The following is a 23,572-nucleotide window of genomic DNA, read 5'->3' on the forward strand; positions in this document are numbered from 1 at the left end:
GATACTGTTGTGAAGACGTTTAAAGCCGGATTTGGATACAAAAAGATTTCCCAAGCTTTAAACATCCCAAGGAGCACTGTGCAAGCGATAATATTGAAATGGAAGGAGTATCAGACCACTGCAAATCTACCAAGACCTGGCCGTCCCTCTAAACTTTCAGCTCATACAAGGAGAAGACTGATCAGAGATGCAGCCAAGAGGCCCATGATCACTCTGGATGAACTGCAGAGATCTACAGCTGAGGTGGGAGACTCTGTCCATAGGACAACAATCAGTCGTATATTGCACAAATCTGGCCTTTATGGAAGAGTGGCAAGAAGAAAGCCATTTCTTAAAGATATCCATAAAAAGTTTTGTTTAAAGTTTGCCACAAGCCACCTGGGAGACACACCAAACATGTGGAAGAAGGTGCTCTGGTCAGATGAAACCAAAATTGAACTTTTTGGCAACAATGCAAAACGTTATGTATGGCGTAAAAGCAACACAGCTGAACACTCCATCCCCACTGTCAAACATGGTGGTGGCAGCATCATGGTTTGGGCCTGCTTTTCTTCAGCAGGGACAGGGAAGATGGTTAAAATTGATGGGAAGATGGATGGAGCCAAATACAGGACCATTCTGGAAGAAAACCTGATGGAGTCTGCAAAAGACCTGAGACTGGGACGGAGATTTGTCTTCCAACAAGACAATGATCCAAAACATAAAGCAAAATCTACAATGGAATGGTTCAAAAATAAACATATCCAGGTGTTAGAATGGCCAAGTCAAAGTCCAGACCTGAATCCAATCGAGAATCTGTGAAAAGAACTGAAAACTGCTGTTCACAAATGCTCTCCATCCAACCTCACTGAGCTCGAGCAGTTTTGCAAGGAGGAATGGGAAAAAAATTCAGTCTCTCGATGTGCAAAACTGATAGAGACATACCCCAAGCGACTTACAGCTGTAATCGCAGCAAAAGGTGGCCCTACAAAGTATTAACTTAGGGGGGCTGAATAATTTTGCACGCCCAATTTTTCAGTTTTTGATTTGTTAAAAAAGTTTGAAATATCCAATAAATGTCATTCCACTTCATGATTGTGTCCCACTTGTTGTTGATTCTTCACAAAAAAATACAGTTTTATATCTTTATGTTTGAAGCCTGAAATGTGGCAAAAGGTCGCAAAGTTCAAGGGGGCCGAATACTTTCGCAAGGCACTGTACATGTGTGAAAGTTAGTGCATAAGCTAATGATCCATCATGTATGACACTTCTGGGAGTGTGTCAACTTAAATGTTTTATTTTTATTTTATTTTACCTTTATTTAACTAGGCAAGTCAGTTAAAAACAAATTCTTATTTTCAATGACGGCCTAGGAACAGTGGGTTAACTGCCTGTTCAGAGGCAGAACAATAGATTTATACCTTGTCAGCTCAGGGGTTTGAACTTGCAACCTTCTGGTTACTAGTCCAATGCTCTAACCACTAGGCTGCCCTGCTGCCCCAAATTACCATATCATTTTTGTATTTTCTCTATAGTTATGTACTTGAAAATTTATAAATTGACCAATTCGGCACATTTGGGCAGACTTGATACAAAATTGCAGCACTTCACTGGATCAATCTGAAACTTTGCACACACACTGTAAATTTTGCTTGAACTGCAATATCATATTATGGTATTTCTCTTGCATTTCAAAGATGAAGACATCTTTGAAATGTTTTTTTATTTGCATTATCTTTTACCAATCTAATGTGTTATATTCTCCAACATTAATTTCACATTTCCACAAACTTCAAAGTGTTTCCTTTCAAGTGATACCAATAATATGCATATCTTTGCTTCAGATCCTGAGCTACTGGCAGTTAGATTTGGGTATGTCATTTCAGGCAAAAATTGAAAAAAAGGGTATGATCCTTAAGAGTAAAATGTCAAATGCACATAAAATTAACAGTGTAATGTTCCATCGCGCACTAGTGACTGGGCACAATGCACGCTGACACGGTCGCCAGGTTTCCGGTGTTTTCTCTGACACGTTGGTGCTTTTGGGTTAAGCGGGCATTGTGTCAAAAAGCAGTGTGCGGCTTGGCTGGGTTGTGTTTCGGAGGATGCACGGCTCTCGACCTTCACCTCTCGCGAGTCCGTACGCGAGTTGCAGCGATGGGACAAGACTGTAACTACCAATTGGATACCATGAAAAAAGGTATAACTATCTGGTGCTGTGTTTCACGGAAAATAAAATTGCCAATGAACTGACGTTGACAAGGTCAATGGTGTTGACATTCAGGGACTGTTGACACTGCCTATTTTGTGGGAGTATGGAAGTACTGGGGAGATGCTGGCTCGCAGCTAGTGTTTGGCCCTGAGTCAAACAGCGCATCGGCTGATTTGACTCAGTTGGAGGGCTGGCTCATAGGGATAGGATTGACATGGGGCTAAGAAGCCAAAGGAACATTCTCTCTCCTCTGTCCTCTCTCACACTCTTTTCTCTCTCTGTTGTTCGCTTCTCTTCTCCCCTTTATGTCCACTCTCTCTCTCTCCCTCTCTTACTGTCATTGCCATTCAGTCGCTCTGTCATGACTCACCCACTGTCTGTCAATCTTTCTCTCTGTGTGTCTGTCAGTCAAACTGCCTTTGGAAAAGCTGTGAGGAAGCTGGCACATGTAATCCTGTCCCAGAGCCAACACAGTAGAAATATCCCTTCCTTTTTCAAACAGACTGCTCAACAGAGTTGTTAGCCTCCAACTTTTACTTTGTTGTGAATCGTTGAAAAAGGGTAATGTATCTCTTCAAAAGCCAGTTAAAATGTGGAGACAGTCCAATCCCCAGTTTCCCATGCTTGTGGGAGTAACAATGGCTCGCTAGGGGGGGTCTCTCTGTTGACTTTTTCAGATTAGAGCCACTAAGTAGGTTTAGTAACCCTGTCTACCGTTTTTGCCAGGTGGCAGAAGAAGCACTCTGAATTTGCCAAAAGAGTATTAGTTTGCAGCCTCTCTGTTAGGCACTCTAAGCCTGTAGGAGCAATCAAAAATAGATGATAGATTTTGATCAGGATACCTGCTACAGTATGACATTGTAATAGGCCATCAATCCAAACAAGGAACTTCTTAATCTTTCTTTAAAAACTATTATTGAGGGCTCGGGTACGAGCAATGAGATTATCGCACAGACATCATCTGCTGTGTCCCCTGTTGTTTTGTTTAAATCCAGGGGTGTCAAACATATGGCCCGCGAGAGGGTCCAATGTTCCCTGAAATATTTTTTGGCACTGAGCAAATTTCAGGTCTGCTGAACACAAACTTGAATTGTGTGTAACTGTACCCATTTTAAGTTACAGTTTCAGACGGTGGCTATTTGATTGTAATGTAGGCCTACCAGAGTGGTCTACCACCAATAACAATGGATAAAATGCATCCATAACATTTTAACATGGAAACTGTTCTATCATTCAGCCTACAGAAGCAGTCAATGGGGGGTGCTCAATTTCGGCCTACATTCCTTGACTTTTGAAAAAAAACATGCTGGGCTTGACATTAACCTGTTTATCCACTTGTCCTTCAGACAAAGAGGTGACTGCAAAGGTTGTTGTCTTGTTTGATGCAAGAAACCACTTTACAAATCAAATGCATTATTATTCCCACACCATTATTACAGAGAATCAGACAAATTATCCTGCCCTCTGCCTATTGGCTACTTAGCTTATTCAAGCCTGTTTCAAAATGCAACACTGCCCTTTTAAGACCAAAAAAGCTCTTTACCGGACTCGCTTTTCAGATGTCTAGAAATGTACACGTTTTGTGCTCTTGTAGGAAGCAATCACTCCCCCATTGCTGACAACAAATGATCTATAACTGGGCTAAAAACTCACTAACTAGCAAAGGATATTAACAAATGTGCACACATGACTACATGCAGCTCTTGCTTTGATCTCAAAACAAACGCATCTACTCACGACCGCTCATGCTGTAAACACAGTCCAGTTCAAAGTGATTGGCACAGTTCCATATGTGGGAAATGAAAATACCTATTTGCATATAGGTCTACTGCAGCTCTGATTGTTTATGCCACACAGGTATGTGTAGAGCATGGCGTCATGCATTTCAATGCAATAGAATCCTACTCCAATGTCTTCTACTTACAACAACATCTCTTGCGTAGTTAGTTTTGCATTCTAAGTCTTGCGTAGTTCATTTTGTTTCATTATGTTGAATTAAAAGTGGCTAATATTGTGTTGATTCAAACACAATTCCCACAGTAAAGGGAAACTTTGATAGTGTTAACTAAGGGAGAAAACTCTAGAAAGTTGAGTAAAGTTCAATCTCGTGCTGCTCTGTGCGTGTTCATATTTCTTCAGTGTGCTAGTCCCGAAGGATCTGCGGGCCCTTCTGCAGTTTAGAGGGAACATTGCCCACAGGTGGATTGAATATTGAGGGGGGAAACAAACTCAATATACTTTAAAATAACTAGAACCAAATCTAAACTGTGTGAAATGATAACGGACCTACAATATCTTCATATAGTTTCTTGACTGTCCAGCTCACTAATAATCACTGTGCACAGTCAATGGACCTACATTCATACAGTTTCTTGAATGTCCAAGTCGCTAATATTCACTAGACAGTCAGGAAGCATAGAAAATTCCCAAAACAATGGCAAGGAAAGGTAACCAATTTTCAGTGCGGCCCGCCGTACCTCGTAGAAGACACCTCTGGTTTAATCCATGACACCCAGGGCTGCCTGAGAGGGTGAATAGGAGGTGTCACAAGAGAAAGGGACTGACTCCCTGTTATGTCACCCAAGGGCCCAGCAGGACTCTTGCTATTTCCTTTCACCAGAGACTCATTCACCTACGTGGCACCAAGAGGCCGTTGATCAATAATTCATGTTAATCTTAGTCAATCACATGAACATCAGCTTAATGACTCTATAAAAAGGTCCCCTGTCACTTAGTAGTTGACTTTGAGTAATGGACAATTCCAGCGTGATGGATGTGACATTTCCACACCAAATCACAAATTAAATGTCTCACAGAATGGACAAACAAGACATGAATTAAAGTGTTGCATGCTCAGGTTGACTATCCCACATAATTGCCCTAATTCTAATCAGTTTGGAGGTTCCAATAAGTTTGAACTAGTTTGTGGTTTGTCAATCCCTCTCTAGCCTCCACCTAATGAAGCTTTGAAAAAGTAATCAAAGTGTTCGGACTCCTGAGTGGCGCAGTGGTCTAAGGCACTGCATCTCAGTGCTAGAGGCGTCACTACAGACCCTGGTTTGTTTTCAGGCTGTATCACAACAGGGCGTGATTGGGAGTCCCATAGGGCAGCGCACAAATATGTGTAAGCAATTGAAATCGCACCAATGTTGACATTTGTAATAAGATTGGGCGGAAGAGGATGGCTGACGTGTTACATGCTCCTAACCTATTGTGCTATTTTGTCAGTTTTTTTTGCATTGTTTGTAACTTGTTTTTTTTATACATATTTTGTACATAATGTTGCTGTCTCTTATGACCGGAAATAACTTCTGGACACCAGAACAGTGATTACTCACCACGAACTGGAAGAAGCTTTTTCCTTTAACGAGTTTGATGAGAAGGACATACTGCTTTCCCGGGAAAAGGCCCAAATCCCTGTAATTTGCGTGAAGAAAAGACAGAGGAAAAGAGGGTACAGGTCGGGCTGCCTTCTGAGAATCTGTAGGCAAGCGAGTAAACTCCCACTGCCATCCATTCTACGACATGCAATCACTGGAAAATAAAATTGATGACCTATAATTATCCTACCAACGAGACATTAAAAACTGTAAAATCTTATGTTTCACCGAGTCATGGCTGAACAACGACACGGATAATATAGAGCCGGCTGGATTTTCCATGCACCGGCAGAACAGAGAAGAAGCTACGTCTGGTAAGACGAGGGGTGGGGGTGTGTGTCTTTTTGTCAATAACAGCTAGTGAGCGATATCTAATATTCAAGAAGTCTCGTGGTATTGCTCGCATGAGGTACAGTATTGTACCTTATGATAAGCTGTAGACAACACTATCTACCAAGAGATTTCTCATCTATATTATTCGTAGATGTCTATTTACCACCACAGTCCAATGCTGGCACTAAAACCGCACTCAACCAACTCTACAAGGCAATAAGCAAACAAGAAATTTCTCATACAGAGGCCCTTCTAGTGGCCGGGGACTTTAATGCATGCAAACTTAAATCAGATTTACCACATTTTTACCAGCATGTCACATGTGCAACCAGAGGGAGAAAAAAACTCTAGACCACCTTTACTCCACACACAGAGATACACACAAAGCTCTCCCCTGCCCTCCATTTGGCAAATCTGACCATAATTATATCCTCCTGATTCCTGCTTACAGGCAAAAACTAAAGCAGGAAGTACCAGTGACTCGCTCAATACAGAACTGGTCAGATTACGCGGATGCTACGCTACAGGACTGTTTTGCTAGCACAGACTGGAATATGTTATGGGATTCATCCAATGGCATTGAGGAGTTAACCACCTCAGTCAGTGGCTTCATCAATAAGTGCATCGATGACGTCGTCCCCACAGTGACCGTACGTACATATCCCAACTAGAAGCCGCTTTCAAGGAGCGGGACACTAATCCGGATGCTTATAAGAAATCCCGCTATGCCTTCAGGCGAACCATCAAACAAGCAAAGCCTCAGCACAGGATTAAGATTGAATCCTACTACACCGGCTCTGACACTTGTTGGATGTGGCAGGGCTTGAAAACTATTATGGACTCCAAACGGAAAGACAGACACGAACAGCCGAGTGACGCAAGCCTACCAGATGAGCTAAATGCCTTTTATGCTCACTTCGAGGCAAGCAACACTGAAGCATGCACGAGAGCACCAGCTGTTCTGGATGACTGTGTGATAACGCTCTCGGCAGCCGATGTGAGCAATACCTTTAAACAGGTCAACATTCACAAAGCCACGGGGCCAGATGGATTACCTGCATGCGCAGACCAACTGGCAAGTGCCTTCACTGACATTTTCAACCTCTCCCTGACTGAATCTGTAATACCTACATCCTAATACCTGCAGCCCACCATAGTCCCTGTGCCCAAGGAAGCAACGGTAACCTGCCTAAATGATTACCACCCCATAGCACTCACGTCAGTAGCCATGAAGTGCTTTGAAAGGCGGGTCATGGCTCACATCAACAGCATCCTCCCAGATACCCAAGTTCCTTGGTGTCCATATCACCAACATATTATCATTGACCAAACACACCAAGACAGCCATGAAGAGGGAACGAAAAAACCTTTTCCCCCTCAGGAGACTGAAAAGATTTGGCATGGGTCCCCAGATCCTCAAAAAGGTTCAACAGCTGCACCATCGAGAGCATCCTGACCGGTTGCATCACCGCCTGCTATGGCAACTGCTCGGCATCTGACCGCAATTCACTACAGTACATTTCTGGGGCCAAGCATCCTGCCATCCAGGACCTATATAATAGGCGGTGTCAGAGGAAAGCCCATAAAATTGTCAGAGACTCCAGTCACCCGAGTCATAGACTGTTTTCTCTGCTACCGGAGCGCCAAGTCTAGGACCAAAAGGCTCCTTAACAGCCTCTACCCCCAAGCCATAAGACTGCTGGACAATTAATAAAATGGCCACCTATCACGTTCGTCGTAATGATGAGACCAAGGCGCAGCGTGATAAGAATACATTCTTCTTTTAATGAAGACTAAACACTGAACAAACTATACAAAACAACGTGACGCTATGCGACACAAGTACTGACAGGAAACTACACATAGACAATAACCCACAAATCCAAAATGGAAAATGTCAACCTAAATAAGATCCCCAATCAGAGACAACAATAAACAGCTGTCTCTGATTGGGAACCAATTCAGGCCACCATAGACCTACATATACCTAGACATACCAAAATCCCATAGAATTACAAAAAACCCTAGACAGGAAAAAAATACACATACGACCCTCGTCACACTCTGACCTAACCAAAATAATAAAGAAAACAAAGATAACTAAGGTCAGGGCGTGACATCACCAGACTATTTACTTTGACACCAACCTCCATTTGTTTTGTACGCTGCTGCTACTCGTTGTTTATTATCTATGCGTAGTCACTTCACCCCTACCTACATGTACAAATTACCTCAACTGACCTGCATATAGCCTCATTATTGTTGTGTTATTGTGTTACTTTTTATTATTTTTTTACTTTAGTGTATTTGGTAAATACTGCACTGTTGGTTAAGGGCTTGTAAGTAAGCATTTCATGGTAAGATCTACAGTTGTTGTATTCGGCGCATGTGACAAATTAAGTTTGATTTGATTTGTGTTTATGCTATTTCTATTAGGACTCGCAATCAGTGTTTAGCCTACCTTTAATGGGGGAAATACATGTCAGACCACAGAAATGTTATAAGATGCAGTTATCTGCCAGATTGAAATGGTCCATCTTGTCACGGGAGAAATATGGCAAACACAGCAGCCTTGAAAGATCGTTCATCAACCATCCACAAAGTTACATTTTGAATTGGTTTGTCACGTGGATTGGCTGTTTATTTTTTTAGGATGATAAATTGTCAACAAATTGTGGATTTTGTGAATAGTTCATCCCTAAAATGATCACAGTCTGTTGTGATTATTTTCTGTTATTTCACATCCAACAGCAAATGGCCATCTGCCACTGCAGCTAGTTTCTGCATTATTTAGCAGTAGCAATCAGACAACTAATAACTTATAAATTGACAATGTCATCTCCTGTTAAGAGAGATTCAAAGCTGCCTACATAGTTTTTGTCATTACTTGCATCTTTTGTCCAAGTATATTAGTAGTGTGGTGTTTGGAGACATGTTCAGACATGTTTGGCTAGCTGTTAGAGCGACAAGCCTATCATCTCCCTCTCACCTTACCCCTGGCCTGGTCTGGTCCCAGATATGTTTGTGCTGTCTTGCCAACTCCTATAGTCATTGTCATGAGTTGGATATACAGTACAAACATATCTTGGATCAGGAAATGATTTCCCCATGGTTTAGTTTATAAACATTATGCAGGAGTGCATCTTCAACCCATGGGTGCTCTGCTTTTGTCTCAGAGAGTTGTTTTAGTCTCCATATTTGGGTAGCATCGCTGTTGAGAGGATCCTGGTCATTCTCAAACATGGGCCTGAGCCACAGTATAAGACTATAAAATAGACTGATAGACTCTCTAGGCCTTTTCGCATTACTGAGCCAAGCCAAGCTCAACTTACATTTGGCCTGTTGTTGAAAATAAAAAATGAGGTAATATATATTGGAGGGAAAACATGTCCACCATGCCTGTCTGTACATACAGTAGGGCCTGTGGCCTATAAGAACACTAACAGTACAATGCAGCACTACATAGTCACACTTGAAAATATGTAAGTCTTGTTGTGAATTGTTGTGTCCCTCATTTGTCTCAAATGACTTTAATTCAGAACTTAAATGTAGTATTTTGATGAGGCGATATTTGGGGGTGTTTTCATTTTTCCAGTACATTTTTGTATAAAAGACACTGATTTCATTGTTTGTGATTTATCGTCTCCCCCGACCGCAATCGCTTGATGTCACTCTACAACACATCTTCCCATTTGTTTTTGTGCTGTCGCCTTTGTGTCGTTTGACAATGCACGGCTCGTCGTTCTTCTTCCCTCATGTTCGCACTCTCCATACGCTTTTCTATCTGCAACCTTGTGTTCTTTCTTTCTCTCTTTCTCTCTCTCTGTTTCAGCAAATCTATACAGATCAATATAATCGATGACGAGGAGTATGAGAAAAACAAGAACTTCTTCCTTGAGATGGGAGAGCCTCAGCTGCTGGAGATGAGTGAGAGGAAAGGTGGGGAGTTCCCTTCCCAGGCTTTGGTCCCAACCCTGTACCCCTTAACCCCGTCCCCATTCCATTCACCATGTATGGCGTCCCCTACTGGATCCATCCACTATTACTTTGCGTTCGCTCAGACCTACTGTATTGGGTATACATGGATAAAGGCCACATTTACATCCTCCATGGAGCATTTTCACAATCCTGGTCCAAGAGGAACACTGTAATAGACAGGTTTTCCTACCCACTGGATTCTCTTTTTTTGGTATTTTTTTCATTGTTACCTTTCAACCATATTTGTATAATGGTCAAGTGTAGATTTCTTGATTATGAATCCCGTGGTCCTCCAGGACCAGCATTGAGCCTAAAACAATTTTAGTCAGACCTAGACTACAGATCACTTGTTTATAGTCACTTTTTTATCTGTGACCTTTTATTGACCTCAGCACCTAGACAAAATAATATCAATGTTCTGAGAGGTAAATACCAGGACATAACTATATCAAATGCACAGACTTAACAATAGTGATATTATGTTTAGAGGTGAAGATCAATGAAAAGCTTTCATCTTTAAACTCAAACTGAGATCATAGAGGCTTCCAAACAGAGTTCCAACTGTCCCTCCATGTATGCACCATGAGGTGGTACGAGTGTGCAACAGAGCTCGACTTCCCCCCCTACCCCCGAACCCCGACAAACTGTTCCATCTGTACATCCATGGATGGCTCAGTGGATAGGTGGATATCGAAACCAGTCCAAATCCTTTTTGCTGTGTGTGTGTGTGTTTGTGAAACGTGCACAATCTATCCTTCCCCCTTCCCCCACTTCCCGCCCTCGTCTTTCACCTTTCCCTTTTTGTTTTATACCTTGTCTTGTGTCCCCTTGCAGGAAAACCATAGCGGTTAGAATACTTGACCACGACGAATATGAAAGACAGGCCAGATTCTACATAGAGCTGCAGGAGCCCCATTGGAAAAGGCGATTGACAGGTGTGAGAGTAACTGAAAAGAGTAGAAGATGGGCTCAAGCTTCTGACCTCCTCCTCTTCTTCCTCCCACTCCTTCTTACTGCCATCTTTCCTGTTCTTTTTCTTATCCTCTTCTGCTCCCTCTCGTATTTTCTCCACTGTTGCAAGGCTACCAACCCTCTCCTCTGGTTTCTTGTATTTCTACTGCCCCTGGTCAACGCCGCTGTTCAGTGAACAGGATTTGGAACAGGAACAGGATTGGAGCAGAGTCAGTGAAGTTTATTTCCGTTCTGTTAAGGAGTCCCATCCTATGAGGCGTGCAGAGCGATAATAGCTTTTTGGTTGATAAACAAAGGTGGAATGTTGACTGGTAGTGGTAGTATGCTCAAGAAGGTGCTTTTCTAGCCCTTGAGCTCTTGTGGTCTTCAGCCAAGCAAATGGTCCAAGTGTACCCTTTTACAACCACACCCCTTGGTACTAACTGTGTTCCACTGTTTATGTTTGGGGTGCTGCTTGGAACACACACTCACAATACTCAAAACATAAGTTTTTCACTATGCATGTTGGACTTTGATTAACTCCTTACTGTAGGATTTTGGACGAAATGCCATTAGATATATTTTTAGAATTACATAATACAATATTAACCTCTATATAAGGTACCAATAAATATACTGAATCACCACTCTCAATGTACGGAAATAACTAAAAACAAAAATGCTGTGATGCGGTGGTTAATTTATCATGCAAACTTTGCCATCACAGAGAAGTGATAGCTGTACATGTTTATTGTGGTGCCATTTAATTTCATATTTTTTATGTATACCTCCAAATGAAGCTATGCTAGAGCCCACGGCCCTGCTTCCCAAAACCTTTGTAACGTTACATTTTCGGACATTAGGGACGGTGCATCGTTAAAACGCTCTTATGAGACTTCAGTTCCATCTCAGGAAACTGGGCCCAAAACAGTACGCTGCAGGATAATGCTAGCGCATCATTTTGACAATATTCTGTCTTGACTTATTCAGTGTGCGTTCGGGCATAATTTCTCATCGTTTAAACTTTCATCCAGTGGAAACATTTAGCGGGTAACAAATACCATTATGAAACCCACACTGATACCTTGTTTTTATTTCCGAATATGTAACATTTTGAAATTCTCACAGATATTGTGAATTTAAATTGTGCCGAATATATAGTACCTCTGAGATTTGATTGGCCCAAGTGTTTCATTGCCATTTAATGTATAACATTTTGAGTCCTACAAGTCTGATTTCAATTTCAAAAACTTGCTAGACATGTCTAGTCTGTAGTGAACAACAACCTAACCACGAAATCTATATATTATAACTAACTTGCCTGATGGCTCTAACTTTTTGCCGCCGGCTTGTGTATATTCATTCCTCTGTTTCCCTTGTTACTTGTTTCCATTTCTCTTGTTTCTCGTTTCTCTCTGCTCAACTGTCTCTTATCTCATCTGTTTCCATCCTATCAGCTGTGTTGCTTCAAGAAATTGGTAAGCAGTCTACGTTTTCTCGTTAGTCTGCTCTGGTGTGCTGTCACACTCTTTGTTTCCCTCGCTTCTGAAGTCACCTATTACTTCAAATGCCATTCATTGTCTGTTACTATTGTAGTGAAGTGTCAAAAGTGCATACACTGGCAGTCCGTGTACATGGTAACCTTCTACAGAAGGGTGAATTAATTTCCTAAATTATGTTCTCAGTTGCAAGAAAACATGTGTAATTGTTCTTATTAAAGAGTGAGTTGGAAGTAGGCTTATACAGTATTTTTATTACTAGAGTTGAATTATTATTTGCTGATCAAAATTTGTCATTAATGAATAATACTATTAAGATACTTTATATAAACTAATACCCACTCGCAACCAAAAGGCATGTTTGATTTATTTTCTTTATTTTCTATGGTTTTAGGTGGATTCGTGAAGACAGGTATGGAATATTGCTATTGCAAACAAAAATTATAGTATTTGGATTCAATGTATATATTGATTGATTGATTGATTAATTAATTAATGGGTAATTTTTATTAATTTTAATAGACAAAAGGCTTTATGGTAAGAAACAATTCAGTGTTGTAATTAATTGCTTTAAATCGTTGAAATTTAAAGCAAGTTAAATTCAAGTAACAAATGTGTCACCTTGGTGAGAATCATGCGTTCTACTCCCCATTACTAATGGCACAAGCCTTCCAGGCTACTCTTTCATTGTTTAGACTATCTTTGTAACTGTGTCTATTTAGACATAGACATTTATAATAAACCAATGTAATAGATTGATTATATTGAGAAAGCTTTGATAGACTTTAGTTGATTTGAGCATGGCATATTTTCAAATCAAATATACTCCAAAGACAGCACTGTGTGCACTTGAATGAATATATTCTACTGTGTACTACTGTAGTACTACTATAGTCTTTTCTTTGATGAATACTAGAAATGTGTTTGCACTTCCAGGCATTCAATATGTAGGCCTATCCTATCACTGAATGAGTCACACTTCACTGTGTGCGAAAGAGTGTGAAAGAGGATGAATGACCTCACTGCGTGTGACCACACTGTGTGTTTCTGTAGGGGTGTACCAGTGAACGCTGCTGAGGGGGCTCATAATAATGGCTGGAATGGAGTCAATGAAGTGGTATTAACCGCATGGAAACCACATCTTTGATGTGTTTGATACCATGCCATTGACAGGGCTGGGGAGTAACAGATTACATGTAATCTGTTACATGTAAGGGATTACAAAACAACTGGTAACTGTAATCCGGTACATTACCAGAAAAAAATACTGTAATCAGATTACAGATACTTTTGAAAAACTAGATTATTACTTTTGAATTCAGAAAGGATGTTTGCGAAAAAAATCTTTGACACTTCTTTGATTTCTCAATGACATTCAAATCAGTATTGAAAAAGGTGCACATTTAAATTTGTTCCACCTGACCCAGTCTGACTACTATGATGACACACCAAATGTGTTTGATGGATCGCGGGAAAAGAGCACAAACAAGCTTTTGTAGGCTACAGTCCAAGCTATCTTCCAATGGTGCGACTGCTGTCGGCATCCGAAGATTATCCAACTTGAATAAACGCTTGGAGGAAAGGATGACAGCAGTGGTGTAGTCTACGGCGATCCGGAAATAACTTATTATTAATATCGACATAGCGTATTGATGTGAATCACTTCATATAGCCCTTCGTACATCAGCTGATATCTCAAAGTGCTGTACAGAAACCCAGCCTAAAACCCCAAACAGCAAGCAATGCAGGTGTAGAAGCACGGTGGCTAGGAAAAACTCCCTAGAAAGGCCAAAACCTAGGAAGAAACCTAGAGAGGAACCAGGATCTGTGGGGTGGCCAGTCCTCTTCTGGCTGTGCCGGGTGGAGATTATAACAGAACATGGCCAAGATGTTCAAATGTTCATAAATGACCAGCATGGTCGAATAATAATAAGGCAGAACAGTTGAAACTGGAGCAGCAGCACGGCCAGGTGGACTGGGGACAGCAAGGAGTCATTTAGCTATTTGCGCCTTACAGATTGTGGTTGTTGTGGATGGCTGTTCACAAATCTAAATATGTATTTGAACCCAATAATGGTTGAATTCAACAAGTTCAAGGTGCTTATCAATCACTGTTTTTTAAACCATTGTACAGACAGTGAAAAATGCACTCTTGCAATAGCTGTATAGGGCAGATCCCAGCCTATGTAATAAAAGTGGGGATTTTATTGCTCAATCTAATTCATGCTGATAAAAAAAAACATCCATCCATGGACACATGCTCAAACTCACACACTTCTGATCTGTAGTTGGTTCATCCATTTTTGGACTTATAAATGATATATATTAATGTAAAGATATAATTGAGTCATATTATTATATGTAGTAAAAAGCGATGGGTTAGAAGAAGCCTACATAACCAACCATAAAGTGAAATTTAACATTGATTTATCCTGCAATAGATGTCATTCAATTGATAACATACATTTTTGTCTTCTTCTAATGACTCTTAAAGGGAAAGTAATCTAAAAGTAAATGCATGTAATCAGATTAAGTTACCGAGTTTGGGTAATCCAAAAGTTACTTTATTGATTACAATTTTGGACAGTAACCCTGGCCATTGACTTCATTCCAGCCATTATTATGAGCTTTCCTCCCATCAGCAGCCTCCACTGGCGTGTACGCGTCGAGACACGTGTCATTTGCATGCCACCGGGGTTCATGGAATGATTCAAAGCCTAGATTGACCTCCAAAGAGACAGCTTTTGCCCTCTGTCCACTTTGGCTTATATGCACCACGCGCCCGTGATCAGACACTCACTGGTATCACTGAGCACACTCTGTTGGGTCGTGGACCGTTGATGGCCAGGTCACACTATTCATCAGGTTCAATCAAGTCTCTTGGGAATGCAATTTCCACCAACACTTTTTACTTACTCAACTATATACAGTAGGTTAATTACTGATAAGGTAAATATAACAACGTAATGTCCCAAGGAACTTGAGTTGAATTTCCCCTATTTTACAGGAAATAGACACTCATAAAGCTTACACACTTGACACACTTTTATTTGTAATTCAGGTATTACAAATTATTCATAAATGGTTTATGAATGTGTTCTTGTTGTGTAAGGTGTGACTAGTTGTATAGCCATTTCACCTAACATGCCTGGTGATTGCTGTATGTGCTATATCAGTGGTCACTCCGGTTCAAGAGAGGTACTGGGTGTGCAGGCTTTTGTTCCAGCCCAGCACTAACACACTTGATAGCACTTAGGCTACACACTTCATTCAGCTCTTCAGTCTGGGCTGGGATTAGGTGAATCAGGTGTGTTTGTGATCCAAATGCTATATGAAAAATTATATTTTCAATCATACACAGTCACTGGTTTCCCCCGGATAACTTTAAAAACATGATTCCTCTAGAGCTGCAACTTTAACAAAAGTCTCAAAGCAAAAGTACTCAAAAAGAATGTACTCAACAAAGTAATGTTTACAGTGGGATCAAAGAATCTCAACAACCTTTCAAATGAAACCTGTGTTCGTCCACCATAATATAGTGACATATATTGGATAGTGTTTTTTTACTTATCCGGAAACCTTGGGAAACAGTTTTGTTTTATCTAATGGGGGCTCTTTGTGCAATGAACTTTGAACTGTGAACTTATCCCTCAGGCAGGGACGTCTACCGGAAAGTGCAGGGTAGGGATAACCCTGTCCCTGCCACCATTATCAGCCTTGCAGGTATACATCCTCCCTTTGTCCTCTCCATCTTCCCCTCACTTCGCTATCGTCTCGCTCTCCTCTATCCTCCCTCACTTCTCTATCATCTCGCTCATGTGACTCATGAGTTCTTTATCACGGATGTCTCAATACTGCCTCCGGCTGGAATTCTCTGTGAATTAACAGTCTGCTTTTTAATTTCCAGTGTCACTCTTTTTGAATGAACTCCCTTTCTCTTATCAGCTCAGTACGTCAGTGCTTCTGCTTTGGTGACTAGCTTTGGGCCAGTCAAATGGCTAGATTGTCACTGCAAAGCTAATAGTCAGTATCATGCAGCTATTGAACATTTGCCTCTTTCACACACCTTTGTGGCCTCTCCTACTACACTTTTTTTAGTCCTCACTATATCGTACATCAATTAGCATAAACAGAGCACAAGAAGGTACACTTGCAACAGAAACCTGGACTCAAGTGACATTTTCACACTTAGGAGCCTCGCTAAACTGAACCAAGCTGAACTGTTATGCACTGGCCAGGTTATGCATCCAACACAGTAGCTGGAGCTGTGCTAGAAAGGATTATGTGAAAATAAAATATCCAAGGCACAGCTGAGCACAATATTTGGAAAAGTGTAAATGTTTTCAAGAGCAGATGTTGAGCAGTCAACAGCTATTTTGACCACTAACGGACATACATGCATGGCCTTTTATGGGTGCCGTCCTTGTCATGGCCACTAACCACCCAAATGTGTTCACTCCCTTTCTTTCTCCCTCTCTCTATCTTTCTCCCCCTCTCTCCCTCAGAGGAAGGGGACGAGGAAGCTCTCTCTAAGAAGGAGGAGGAGGAACGCCGCATCGCTGAGATGGGCCGGCCCACCCTGGGGGAGCACGTCAAACTGGAAGTCGTCATCGAGGAGTCGTATGAGTTCAAGGTACGAGAAAATATATTTTGAATAACCCAAAATATTGTATTTTCAGCTCTTTGAAGCTGAAGTACAAAACTGAAAATAAAAATAAGCAACAACGTACAGAGGGGAAGCATAGCATACCGCACAAAGAACAGGTCTACCACTTACCAGACTTGCTTTCAATGAGAGGGACAAATCATTAACTCTCATTTCTATCTGAAATATTTCGGGTCGCGCACAAACCTGCAAATTCTACCTTTAATAATAGTAAGTCACAGCTTTGATAGGACCCTAAAACAAATAGTGCACTATAAAACCACTCACTCCACCACTTGGAAAAGGAGTAAGACAACCAGCCGCACTTGAGATTGCAGCTCCCATTACTTAAGTCGTACCTCCGATGTCTTAAGTGGTATCTCCCATTACTTAAGTCATACCTCCGATGTCTTAGGTGGTATCTCCCATTACTTAAGTCGTACCTCCGATGTCTTAAGTGGTATCTCCCGTGTATTACGTCGGCCCAGCTGGAGTCCTTTCAATGTTTAATTTCATCCAAACTCCAACTTTCACTGACATGGCCATCTGTCAATCCAAAAGGTAGCCAGCTATACTGATACTGTAAGTTCCATATTCCACATGAAAGAGACAGTGATTAGGATGAACATTTCGGGATTTGAGCATTAAAAATGTCTTTGCAGTTTGGGGTAGTTTTAGGGGTAGAAGTTGGGGTGTGTTTGAGGTTGATATAGGGGTTGAGATATGGTTCAGTTCCCAGTCTGGCCTGATAAATCAAACTGCTTTGTCTTTATTGTATTGTATAGACTTTTGCATCATGTGCACTGCCAAGGTGTATTCATTGGGCTTGTATCTATGTTTGTGAAATGCTAAATAACCAGGATTGAGGATTATTAGACTGAAATATTATGTTCTGGTGCCCCACAGAACACAGTGGATAAACTCATTAAGAAGACCAACTTGGCTCTATTGATTGGAACCAATAGCTGGAGGCAGCAGTTTATGGAAGCTATCACAGTCAGCTCTGGTAAGCAGATCAATCAATCAATCATTTAATTGGCAGCGTATAGAGCTTTTTAGAAATGTGTTTGTAACAAAGTGACTAACCAGAAATCCAGGCCTAACAACCCCAAAAGAGCAAACCACAACTAGAGTGGGGAAAAAACTCCCTAGGTCTAGGAAGTGCAGTAGGAAGAACCCTTCCAGGTAGCCTCTTAAATACCATATCTGCGTCTCAAATGGCATCATATTCCCTTTATAGTGCACTACGTTTGACCAAGGCCTATAGGGCTCTGTTGAAAAGTAGTGCACTATAGTGAATAGGTTGCCATTTGGGAGCCAGCCTATATTCTGATTCTTGGACAACAATACAGGATGATGTATTCAGAGCAAAATCAAATCTATTATGTTATTTTCCTTTCAAATCACATTTGTCTTAATTGGCTACACAATCACCCTAGCCACAAAGCCATCTGCCCAAATCTTAATTGGAATGCTTTTTGTAATTAGAGGGAACTGTGAAGTTCTTGTAGCGGCGCCCTCCGAAGCACATTCCAGACACAATGCACTGTTGATTTATCAACAAGGTAGCACTGAAGCACAACGAACTCATCAAGCAACACACACACCCCCACACAATCTCACATACACAATCATATATGCACACATCTCACACACACACATGCACGAACACACGCACACAGACAGACACATACACACACACACAAATTTCCACTGAGGGCCTGACCGCTCAGGCCCTCAGTGGAAATCTGTGTGTGTGTGTATGTGTGTGTGTGTGGTCGCGTATTCTGCCACTGTGTACTCTGTTTAGGGCAAAATAGCATTCTAGTTTGCTCTGCGTTCTCTCTCTGCCTCTCCACCACTGTCTCTCTCTCTCTCTCTCTCTCTCCCTCTCTCTCTCTCTGCTTCTCCACTTCTCTCTTTCGCTCTGGCTAACAAAGCTTGTTAGCCATGGGAGTGCACTCCAGAGGAGATTTCTCCAGGGATACAGTAGTAATGAGATCATTAAAAAGTCCATGTAATGAATTAGTTTGCTCATGGGGTTCTAAACTACATGTGTGTTTGTGGCCATGTCCAGAATCAGGCTTTCCTACTACTTAGATAAACTGCATATTGTGTGCTAGTATCACATACTGTTCAAAACAATTAATTAAGTAAGCAACCAATATCAGCATACTAGAATCCTGAGGATGCATAATCTAATGAGCAATTCCGTTTATTCCCGTCATTCGTTTTGGTACAGCTGATTATCAGCTGTTGTCAGACACTTGGTTCTCAAAAGACGATTTTCTTCCTCAAAGGTGTACAGCGAATTCTACTGGCTGAAAAGCTGAAATTAGTATGACATCCTGCGATTTAAAGCATACAAACATTTTGAAATTTCACATACAAACATTCCTACTATTCAGAATGCAAGTATGGGTATTCGGACACGACCATTGTGTATGTGTGTGTGTGTGTGTACTCGTGAGTTCTGAACTGTGCTAATATCCAGGAAGACCCTTTCCACTAGGATAGGCACAGAGTCTTTGCTGCAGAGGGGCTATGGTTGATCTCATCCCTAACCTGTATGTTTACTGTAACACAAATTCAATTGGAGACAAAACAGGACAGGACATGGTCAAGCTGGATCTGTTTAACCACTATGGCCTCCTGTCCACTCAAATGCATGCATGAGCACACGCACCCACACATGCGTTCACATGTAGAAACAAACATTGAAACAAGTACTGCAATGCAGGCCTATGTCTTGAAACATACTCATGGACACGACATGTATTGCATTATCAAAAATAGACACAAATACAGACACACACACATACACACACACAAAAACGTGACCATTCCCTGCTCCCGTGCAGAGAAACGCATTCAGGTGGATTTTGCCCATCAGCTATTTTAAGCAACGTCACCCTAATGAACTCTCCCATGGCTTCAATGAGTAGCGATGTGGCTCACTGTCCTGACTTGATGTGATAAGAGACTTCATTATTTGTGTAATGTGGAAATTAGTAGGGGTAACGGCTAACACTACTTGGAAAGCCTGAACGTCTGTGTTTTAAATTTAGAATGGACTAGTGGTGGCTAGTTTCTCCTGGTCTACTCACAGTTTAAGACTAGTTTACATTGCAGAGAACCTTAACATTGTAGCAGAGGTTTTAACCATGTTAAATGTTGAAATTGAACTACGAAGTTGGGGTTACAACTAACTACCGGGGGTTTGCTAACTACCTCGCTCTAAGAGTGCAGAGTATAAAGTCAGACAATCTGCTGTCTCAGCCACTGCCTGTCACCAAGGGAGTACCCCAAGACTCAATCCTAGGCCCCACGCTCTTCTCAATTTACATCAACAACATAGCTGTATGCAGATGATACAGTCTTAAACTCAGCTGGCCCCTCCCGGGATTTTGTGTTAAATGCTCTGCAACAAAACTTTCTTAGTGTCCTACAAGCTTTCTCTGCCCTTAACCTTGTTCTGAACACCTCCAAAACAAAGGTCATGTGGTTTGGTAAGAAGAATGACCCTCTCCCCACAGGTGTGATTACTACCTCTGAGGGTTTAGAGCTTGAGGTAGTCACCTCATACAAGTACTTGGGAGTATGGCTAGAAGGTACACTGTCCTTTTCTCAGCACATATCAAAGCTGCAGGCTAAAGTTAAATCTAGACTTGGTTTCCTCTATTGTAATCGCTCTTCTTTCACCCCAGCTGCCATACTAACCCTGATTCAGATTACGGAGACATAATTTATAGATCGGCCTCTTGGGGGGCTAGATGTTCTTTACCATTCGGCCATCAGATTTGTCACCAATGCTCCTTATAGGACACAACACTGCCCTCTATACTCCTCTGTAAACTGGTCATCTCTGTATACCCGTTGCAAGACACACTGGTTGATGCTTATTTATAAAAACCCTCTTAGACCTCACTCCCCCCTATCTGAGATATCTACTGCAGGCCTCATCCTCCACATACAACACCCGTTCTGCCAGTCACATTCTGTTAAAGGTCCCCAAAGCACACACATCCCTGGGTCGCTCGTCTTTTCAGTTCGCTGCAGCTAGCGACTGGATCGAGCTGCAACAAACACTCAAACTGGACAGTTTTATCTCAATCTCTTCATTCAAAGACTCAATCATGGACACTCTTAATGACAGTTGTGGCTGATTTGCATGGTGTATTGTTGTCTCTACCTTCTTGCCCTTTGTGCTGTTGTCTGTGCCCAATAATGTTTGTAACATGTTTTGTGCTTCTACCATGTTGTGTTGCTACCATGTGTTGTTGTCATGTGTTGCTGCCTTGCTATGTCGTTGTCTTGGGTCTTTCTTTATGTAGTGTTGTGTTGTCTCTCTTCTCATGATGTGTGTTTTGTCTTATATTTATATACAGTTGAAGTCAGAAGTTTACATACACTTAGGTTGGAGTCATTAAAATGATTTTTACAACTATTCCACAAATTTCTTCTTAACAAACTATAGTTTTGGCAAGTCGGTTAGGACAACTACTTGCATAACACAAGTAATTTTTCCAACAATTGTTTACAGACAGATTTTTTCACTTATAACTCACTGTATCACAATTCCAGTGGGTCAGAAGTTTACATACACTAAGCTGACTGTGCCTTTAAACAGCTTGGAATATTCCAGAAAATTATGTAATGGCTTTAGAAGCTTCTGATAGGCTAATAGACATAATTTGAGTCAATTGGAGGTGTACCTGTGGATATATTTCAAGGCTTACCTTCAAACTCAGTGCCTCTTTGCTTGACATCATGGGAAAATCCAAAGAAATCAGCCAAGACCTCAGAAAAGAATTGTAGACCTCCACAAGTCTGGTTCATCCTTGGGAGCAATATCCAAATGCCTGAAGGTACCACGTTCATCTGTACAAACAATAGTACGCAAGTATATACACCATGGGACCACGCAGCCATCATACTGCTCAGGAAGGAGACGCGTTCTGTCTCCTAGAAATTAACGTACTTTGGTGCGAAAAGTGCAAATCATACCCAGAACAAATCAATACCAAATTCACCCAACTTATTGTGGGAAGGTTGTGGAAGGCTACCTGAAACGTTTGACCCAAGTTAAGCAATTTTAAGGCAATGCTACCAAATACTAATTTAGTGTATGTAAACTTCTGACCCACTGGGAATGTGATGACATTCTGACATTTCTGACATTTCACATTCTTAAAATAAAGTGGTGATCCTAACTGACCTAATACAGGGAATTTGTACTAGGATTAAATGTCAGAATTTGTGAAAAACAGAGTTTAAATGTATTTGGCTAAGGGACTGTATATGTTAACTTCCGACTTCAACTGTATTTTATTTTTAATCCCAGCACCCGTACCCACAGGAGCCCTTTTTCCTAAATTGTAAATAAGAATTTGTTCTTAAATGACTTGCCTAGTTAAGTAAAAGTTAAATAAAATAACTCCCTCCCCTCAAAATGTCTCAGGCGATGATGACGAGGACGAGTGCGGTGAGGAGAAGCTGCCCTCCTGCTTTGATTACGTCATGCACTTCCTCACCGTCTTCTGGAAGCTCCTGTTCGCATTTGTGCCGCCCACCGACTACTGGAATGGCTGGGCCTGCTTCGTGGTCTCCATCAGTATGATTGGCCTGCTCACCGCCTTCATTGGAGACCTGGCCTCCCACTTTGGCTGTACCGTGGGCCTCAAGGACTCTGTGACCGCCGTGGTGTTTGTGGCGCTCGGGACGTCTGTGCCAGGTGCGTTCCATACATGCTGCAATACACCCAGACACACATACACGCGCAAAGACATATTCACAAACTCTGGGTCTTATGAAGACTCTGTCACCAGTCTGGTGTTTGCGGCATTGGGACGCCAGGCTAGTAACACACACCATCTAGCTCTTTACTCTCATGACAGGTTTTTATTATAATTAGGCAAAAAAAGTATTTAGTCAGCCACCAATTGTGCAAGTTCTCCCACTTAAAAAGATGAGAGAGGCCTGTACATTTTCATCATAGGTACACTTAAACTATGACAGACAAAATGAGAAAAAAAATCCAGAAATCCACATTGTAGGATTTTTTATGAATTTATTTGAAAATTATGGTGGAAAATAAGTATTTGGTCAATAACAAAAGTTTATCTCGATACTTTGTTATATACCCTTTGTTGGCAATGACAGAGGTCAAGCATTTTCTGTAAGTCTTCACAAGGTTTTCACACACTGTTACACTGTATTTTGGCCCATTCCTCCATGCAGATCTCCTCTAGAGCAGTGATGTTTTGGGGCTGTTTCTGGGCAACACAGACTTTCAACTCCCTCCAAAGATTTTCTATGGGGTTGAGATCTGAAGACTGGCTAGGCCACTCCAGGACCTTGAAATGCTTCTTACGAAGCCACTCCTTCGTTGCCCGAGCGGTGTGTTTGGGATCATTGTCATGCTGAAAGACCCAGCCACGTTTCATCTTCAATGCCCTTGCTGATGGAAGGAGGTTTTCACTCAAAATCTCACGATACATGGCCCCATTCATTCTTTCCTTTACACGGATCAGTCGTCCTGGTCCCTTTGCAGAAAAACAGCCCCAACGCATGATGTTTCCACCCCCATGCTTCA

The 23,572-nt window shown here is 41.5% G+C and overlaps 1 protein-coding gene across 1 annotated transcript in view; it reads left to right on the plus strand.

The window, feature by feature from the left end:
- Window positions 1-23,572, plus strand: part of LOC139364532 (sodium/calcium exchanger 1-like) — a 52,775-nt gene that overhangs the window by 27,067 nt on the left and 2,136 nt on the right. The window contains exons 3-9 of the mRNA XM_071101327.1: window positions 9,737-9,843; window positions 12,291-12,311; window positions 12,727-12,744; window positions 15,987-16,055; window positions 16,838-16,965; window positions 17,884-17,983; window positions 22,439-22,711. Coding sequence (XP_070957428.1) covers window positions 9,737-9,843; window positions 12,291-12,311; window positions 12,727-12,744; window positions 15,987-16,055; window positions 16,838-16,965; window positions 17,884-17,983; window positions 22,439-22,711 — 716 coding nt within the window. The remainder of the gene's footprint in view (window positions 1-9,736; window positions 9,844-12,290; window positions 12,312-12,726; window positions 12,745-15,986; window positions 16,056-16,837; window positions 16,966-17,883; window positions 17,984-22,438; window positions 22,712-23,572) is intronic.

The sequence above is a fragment of the Oncorhynchus clarkii genome, chromosome 13, assembly GCF_045791955.1.
Source record: "Oncorhynchus clarkii lewisi isolate Uvic-CL-2024 chromosome 13, UVic_Ocla_1.0, whole genome shotgun sequence".
NCBI lineage: Eukaryota > Metazoa > Chordata > Actinopteri > Salmoniformes > Salmonidae > Oncorhynchus > Oncorhynchus clarkii.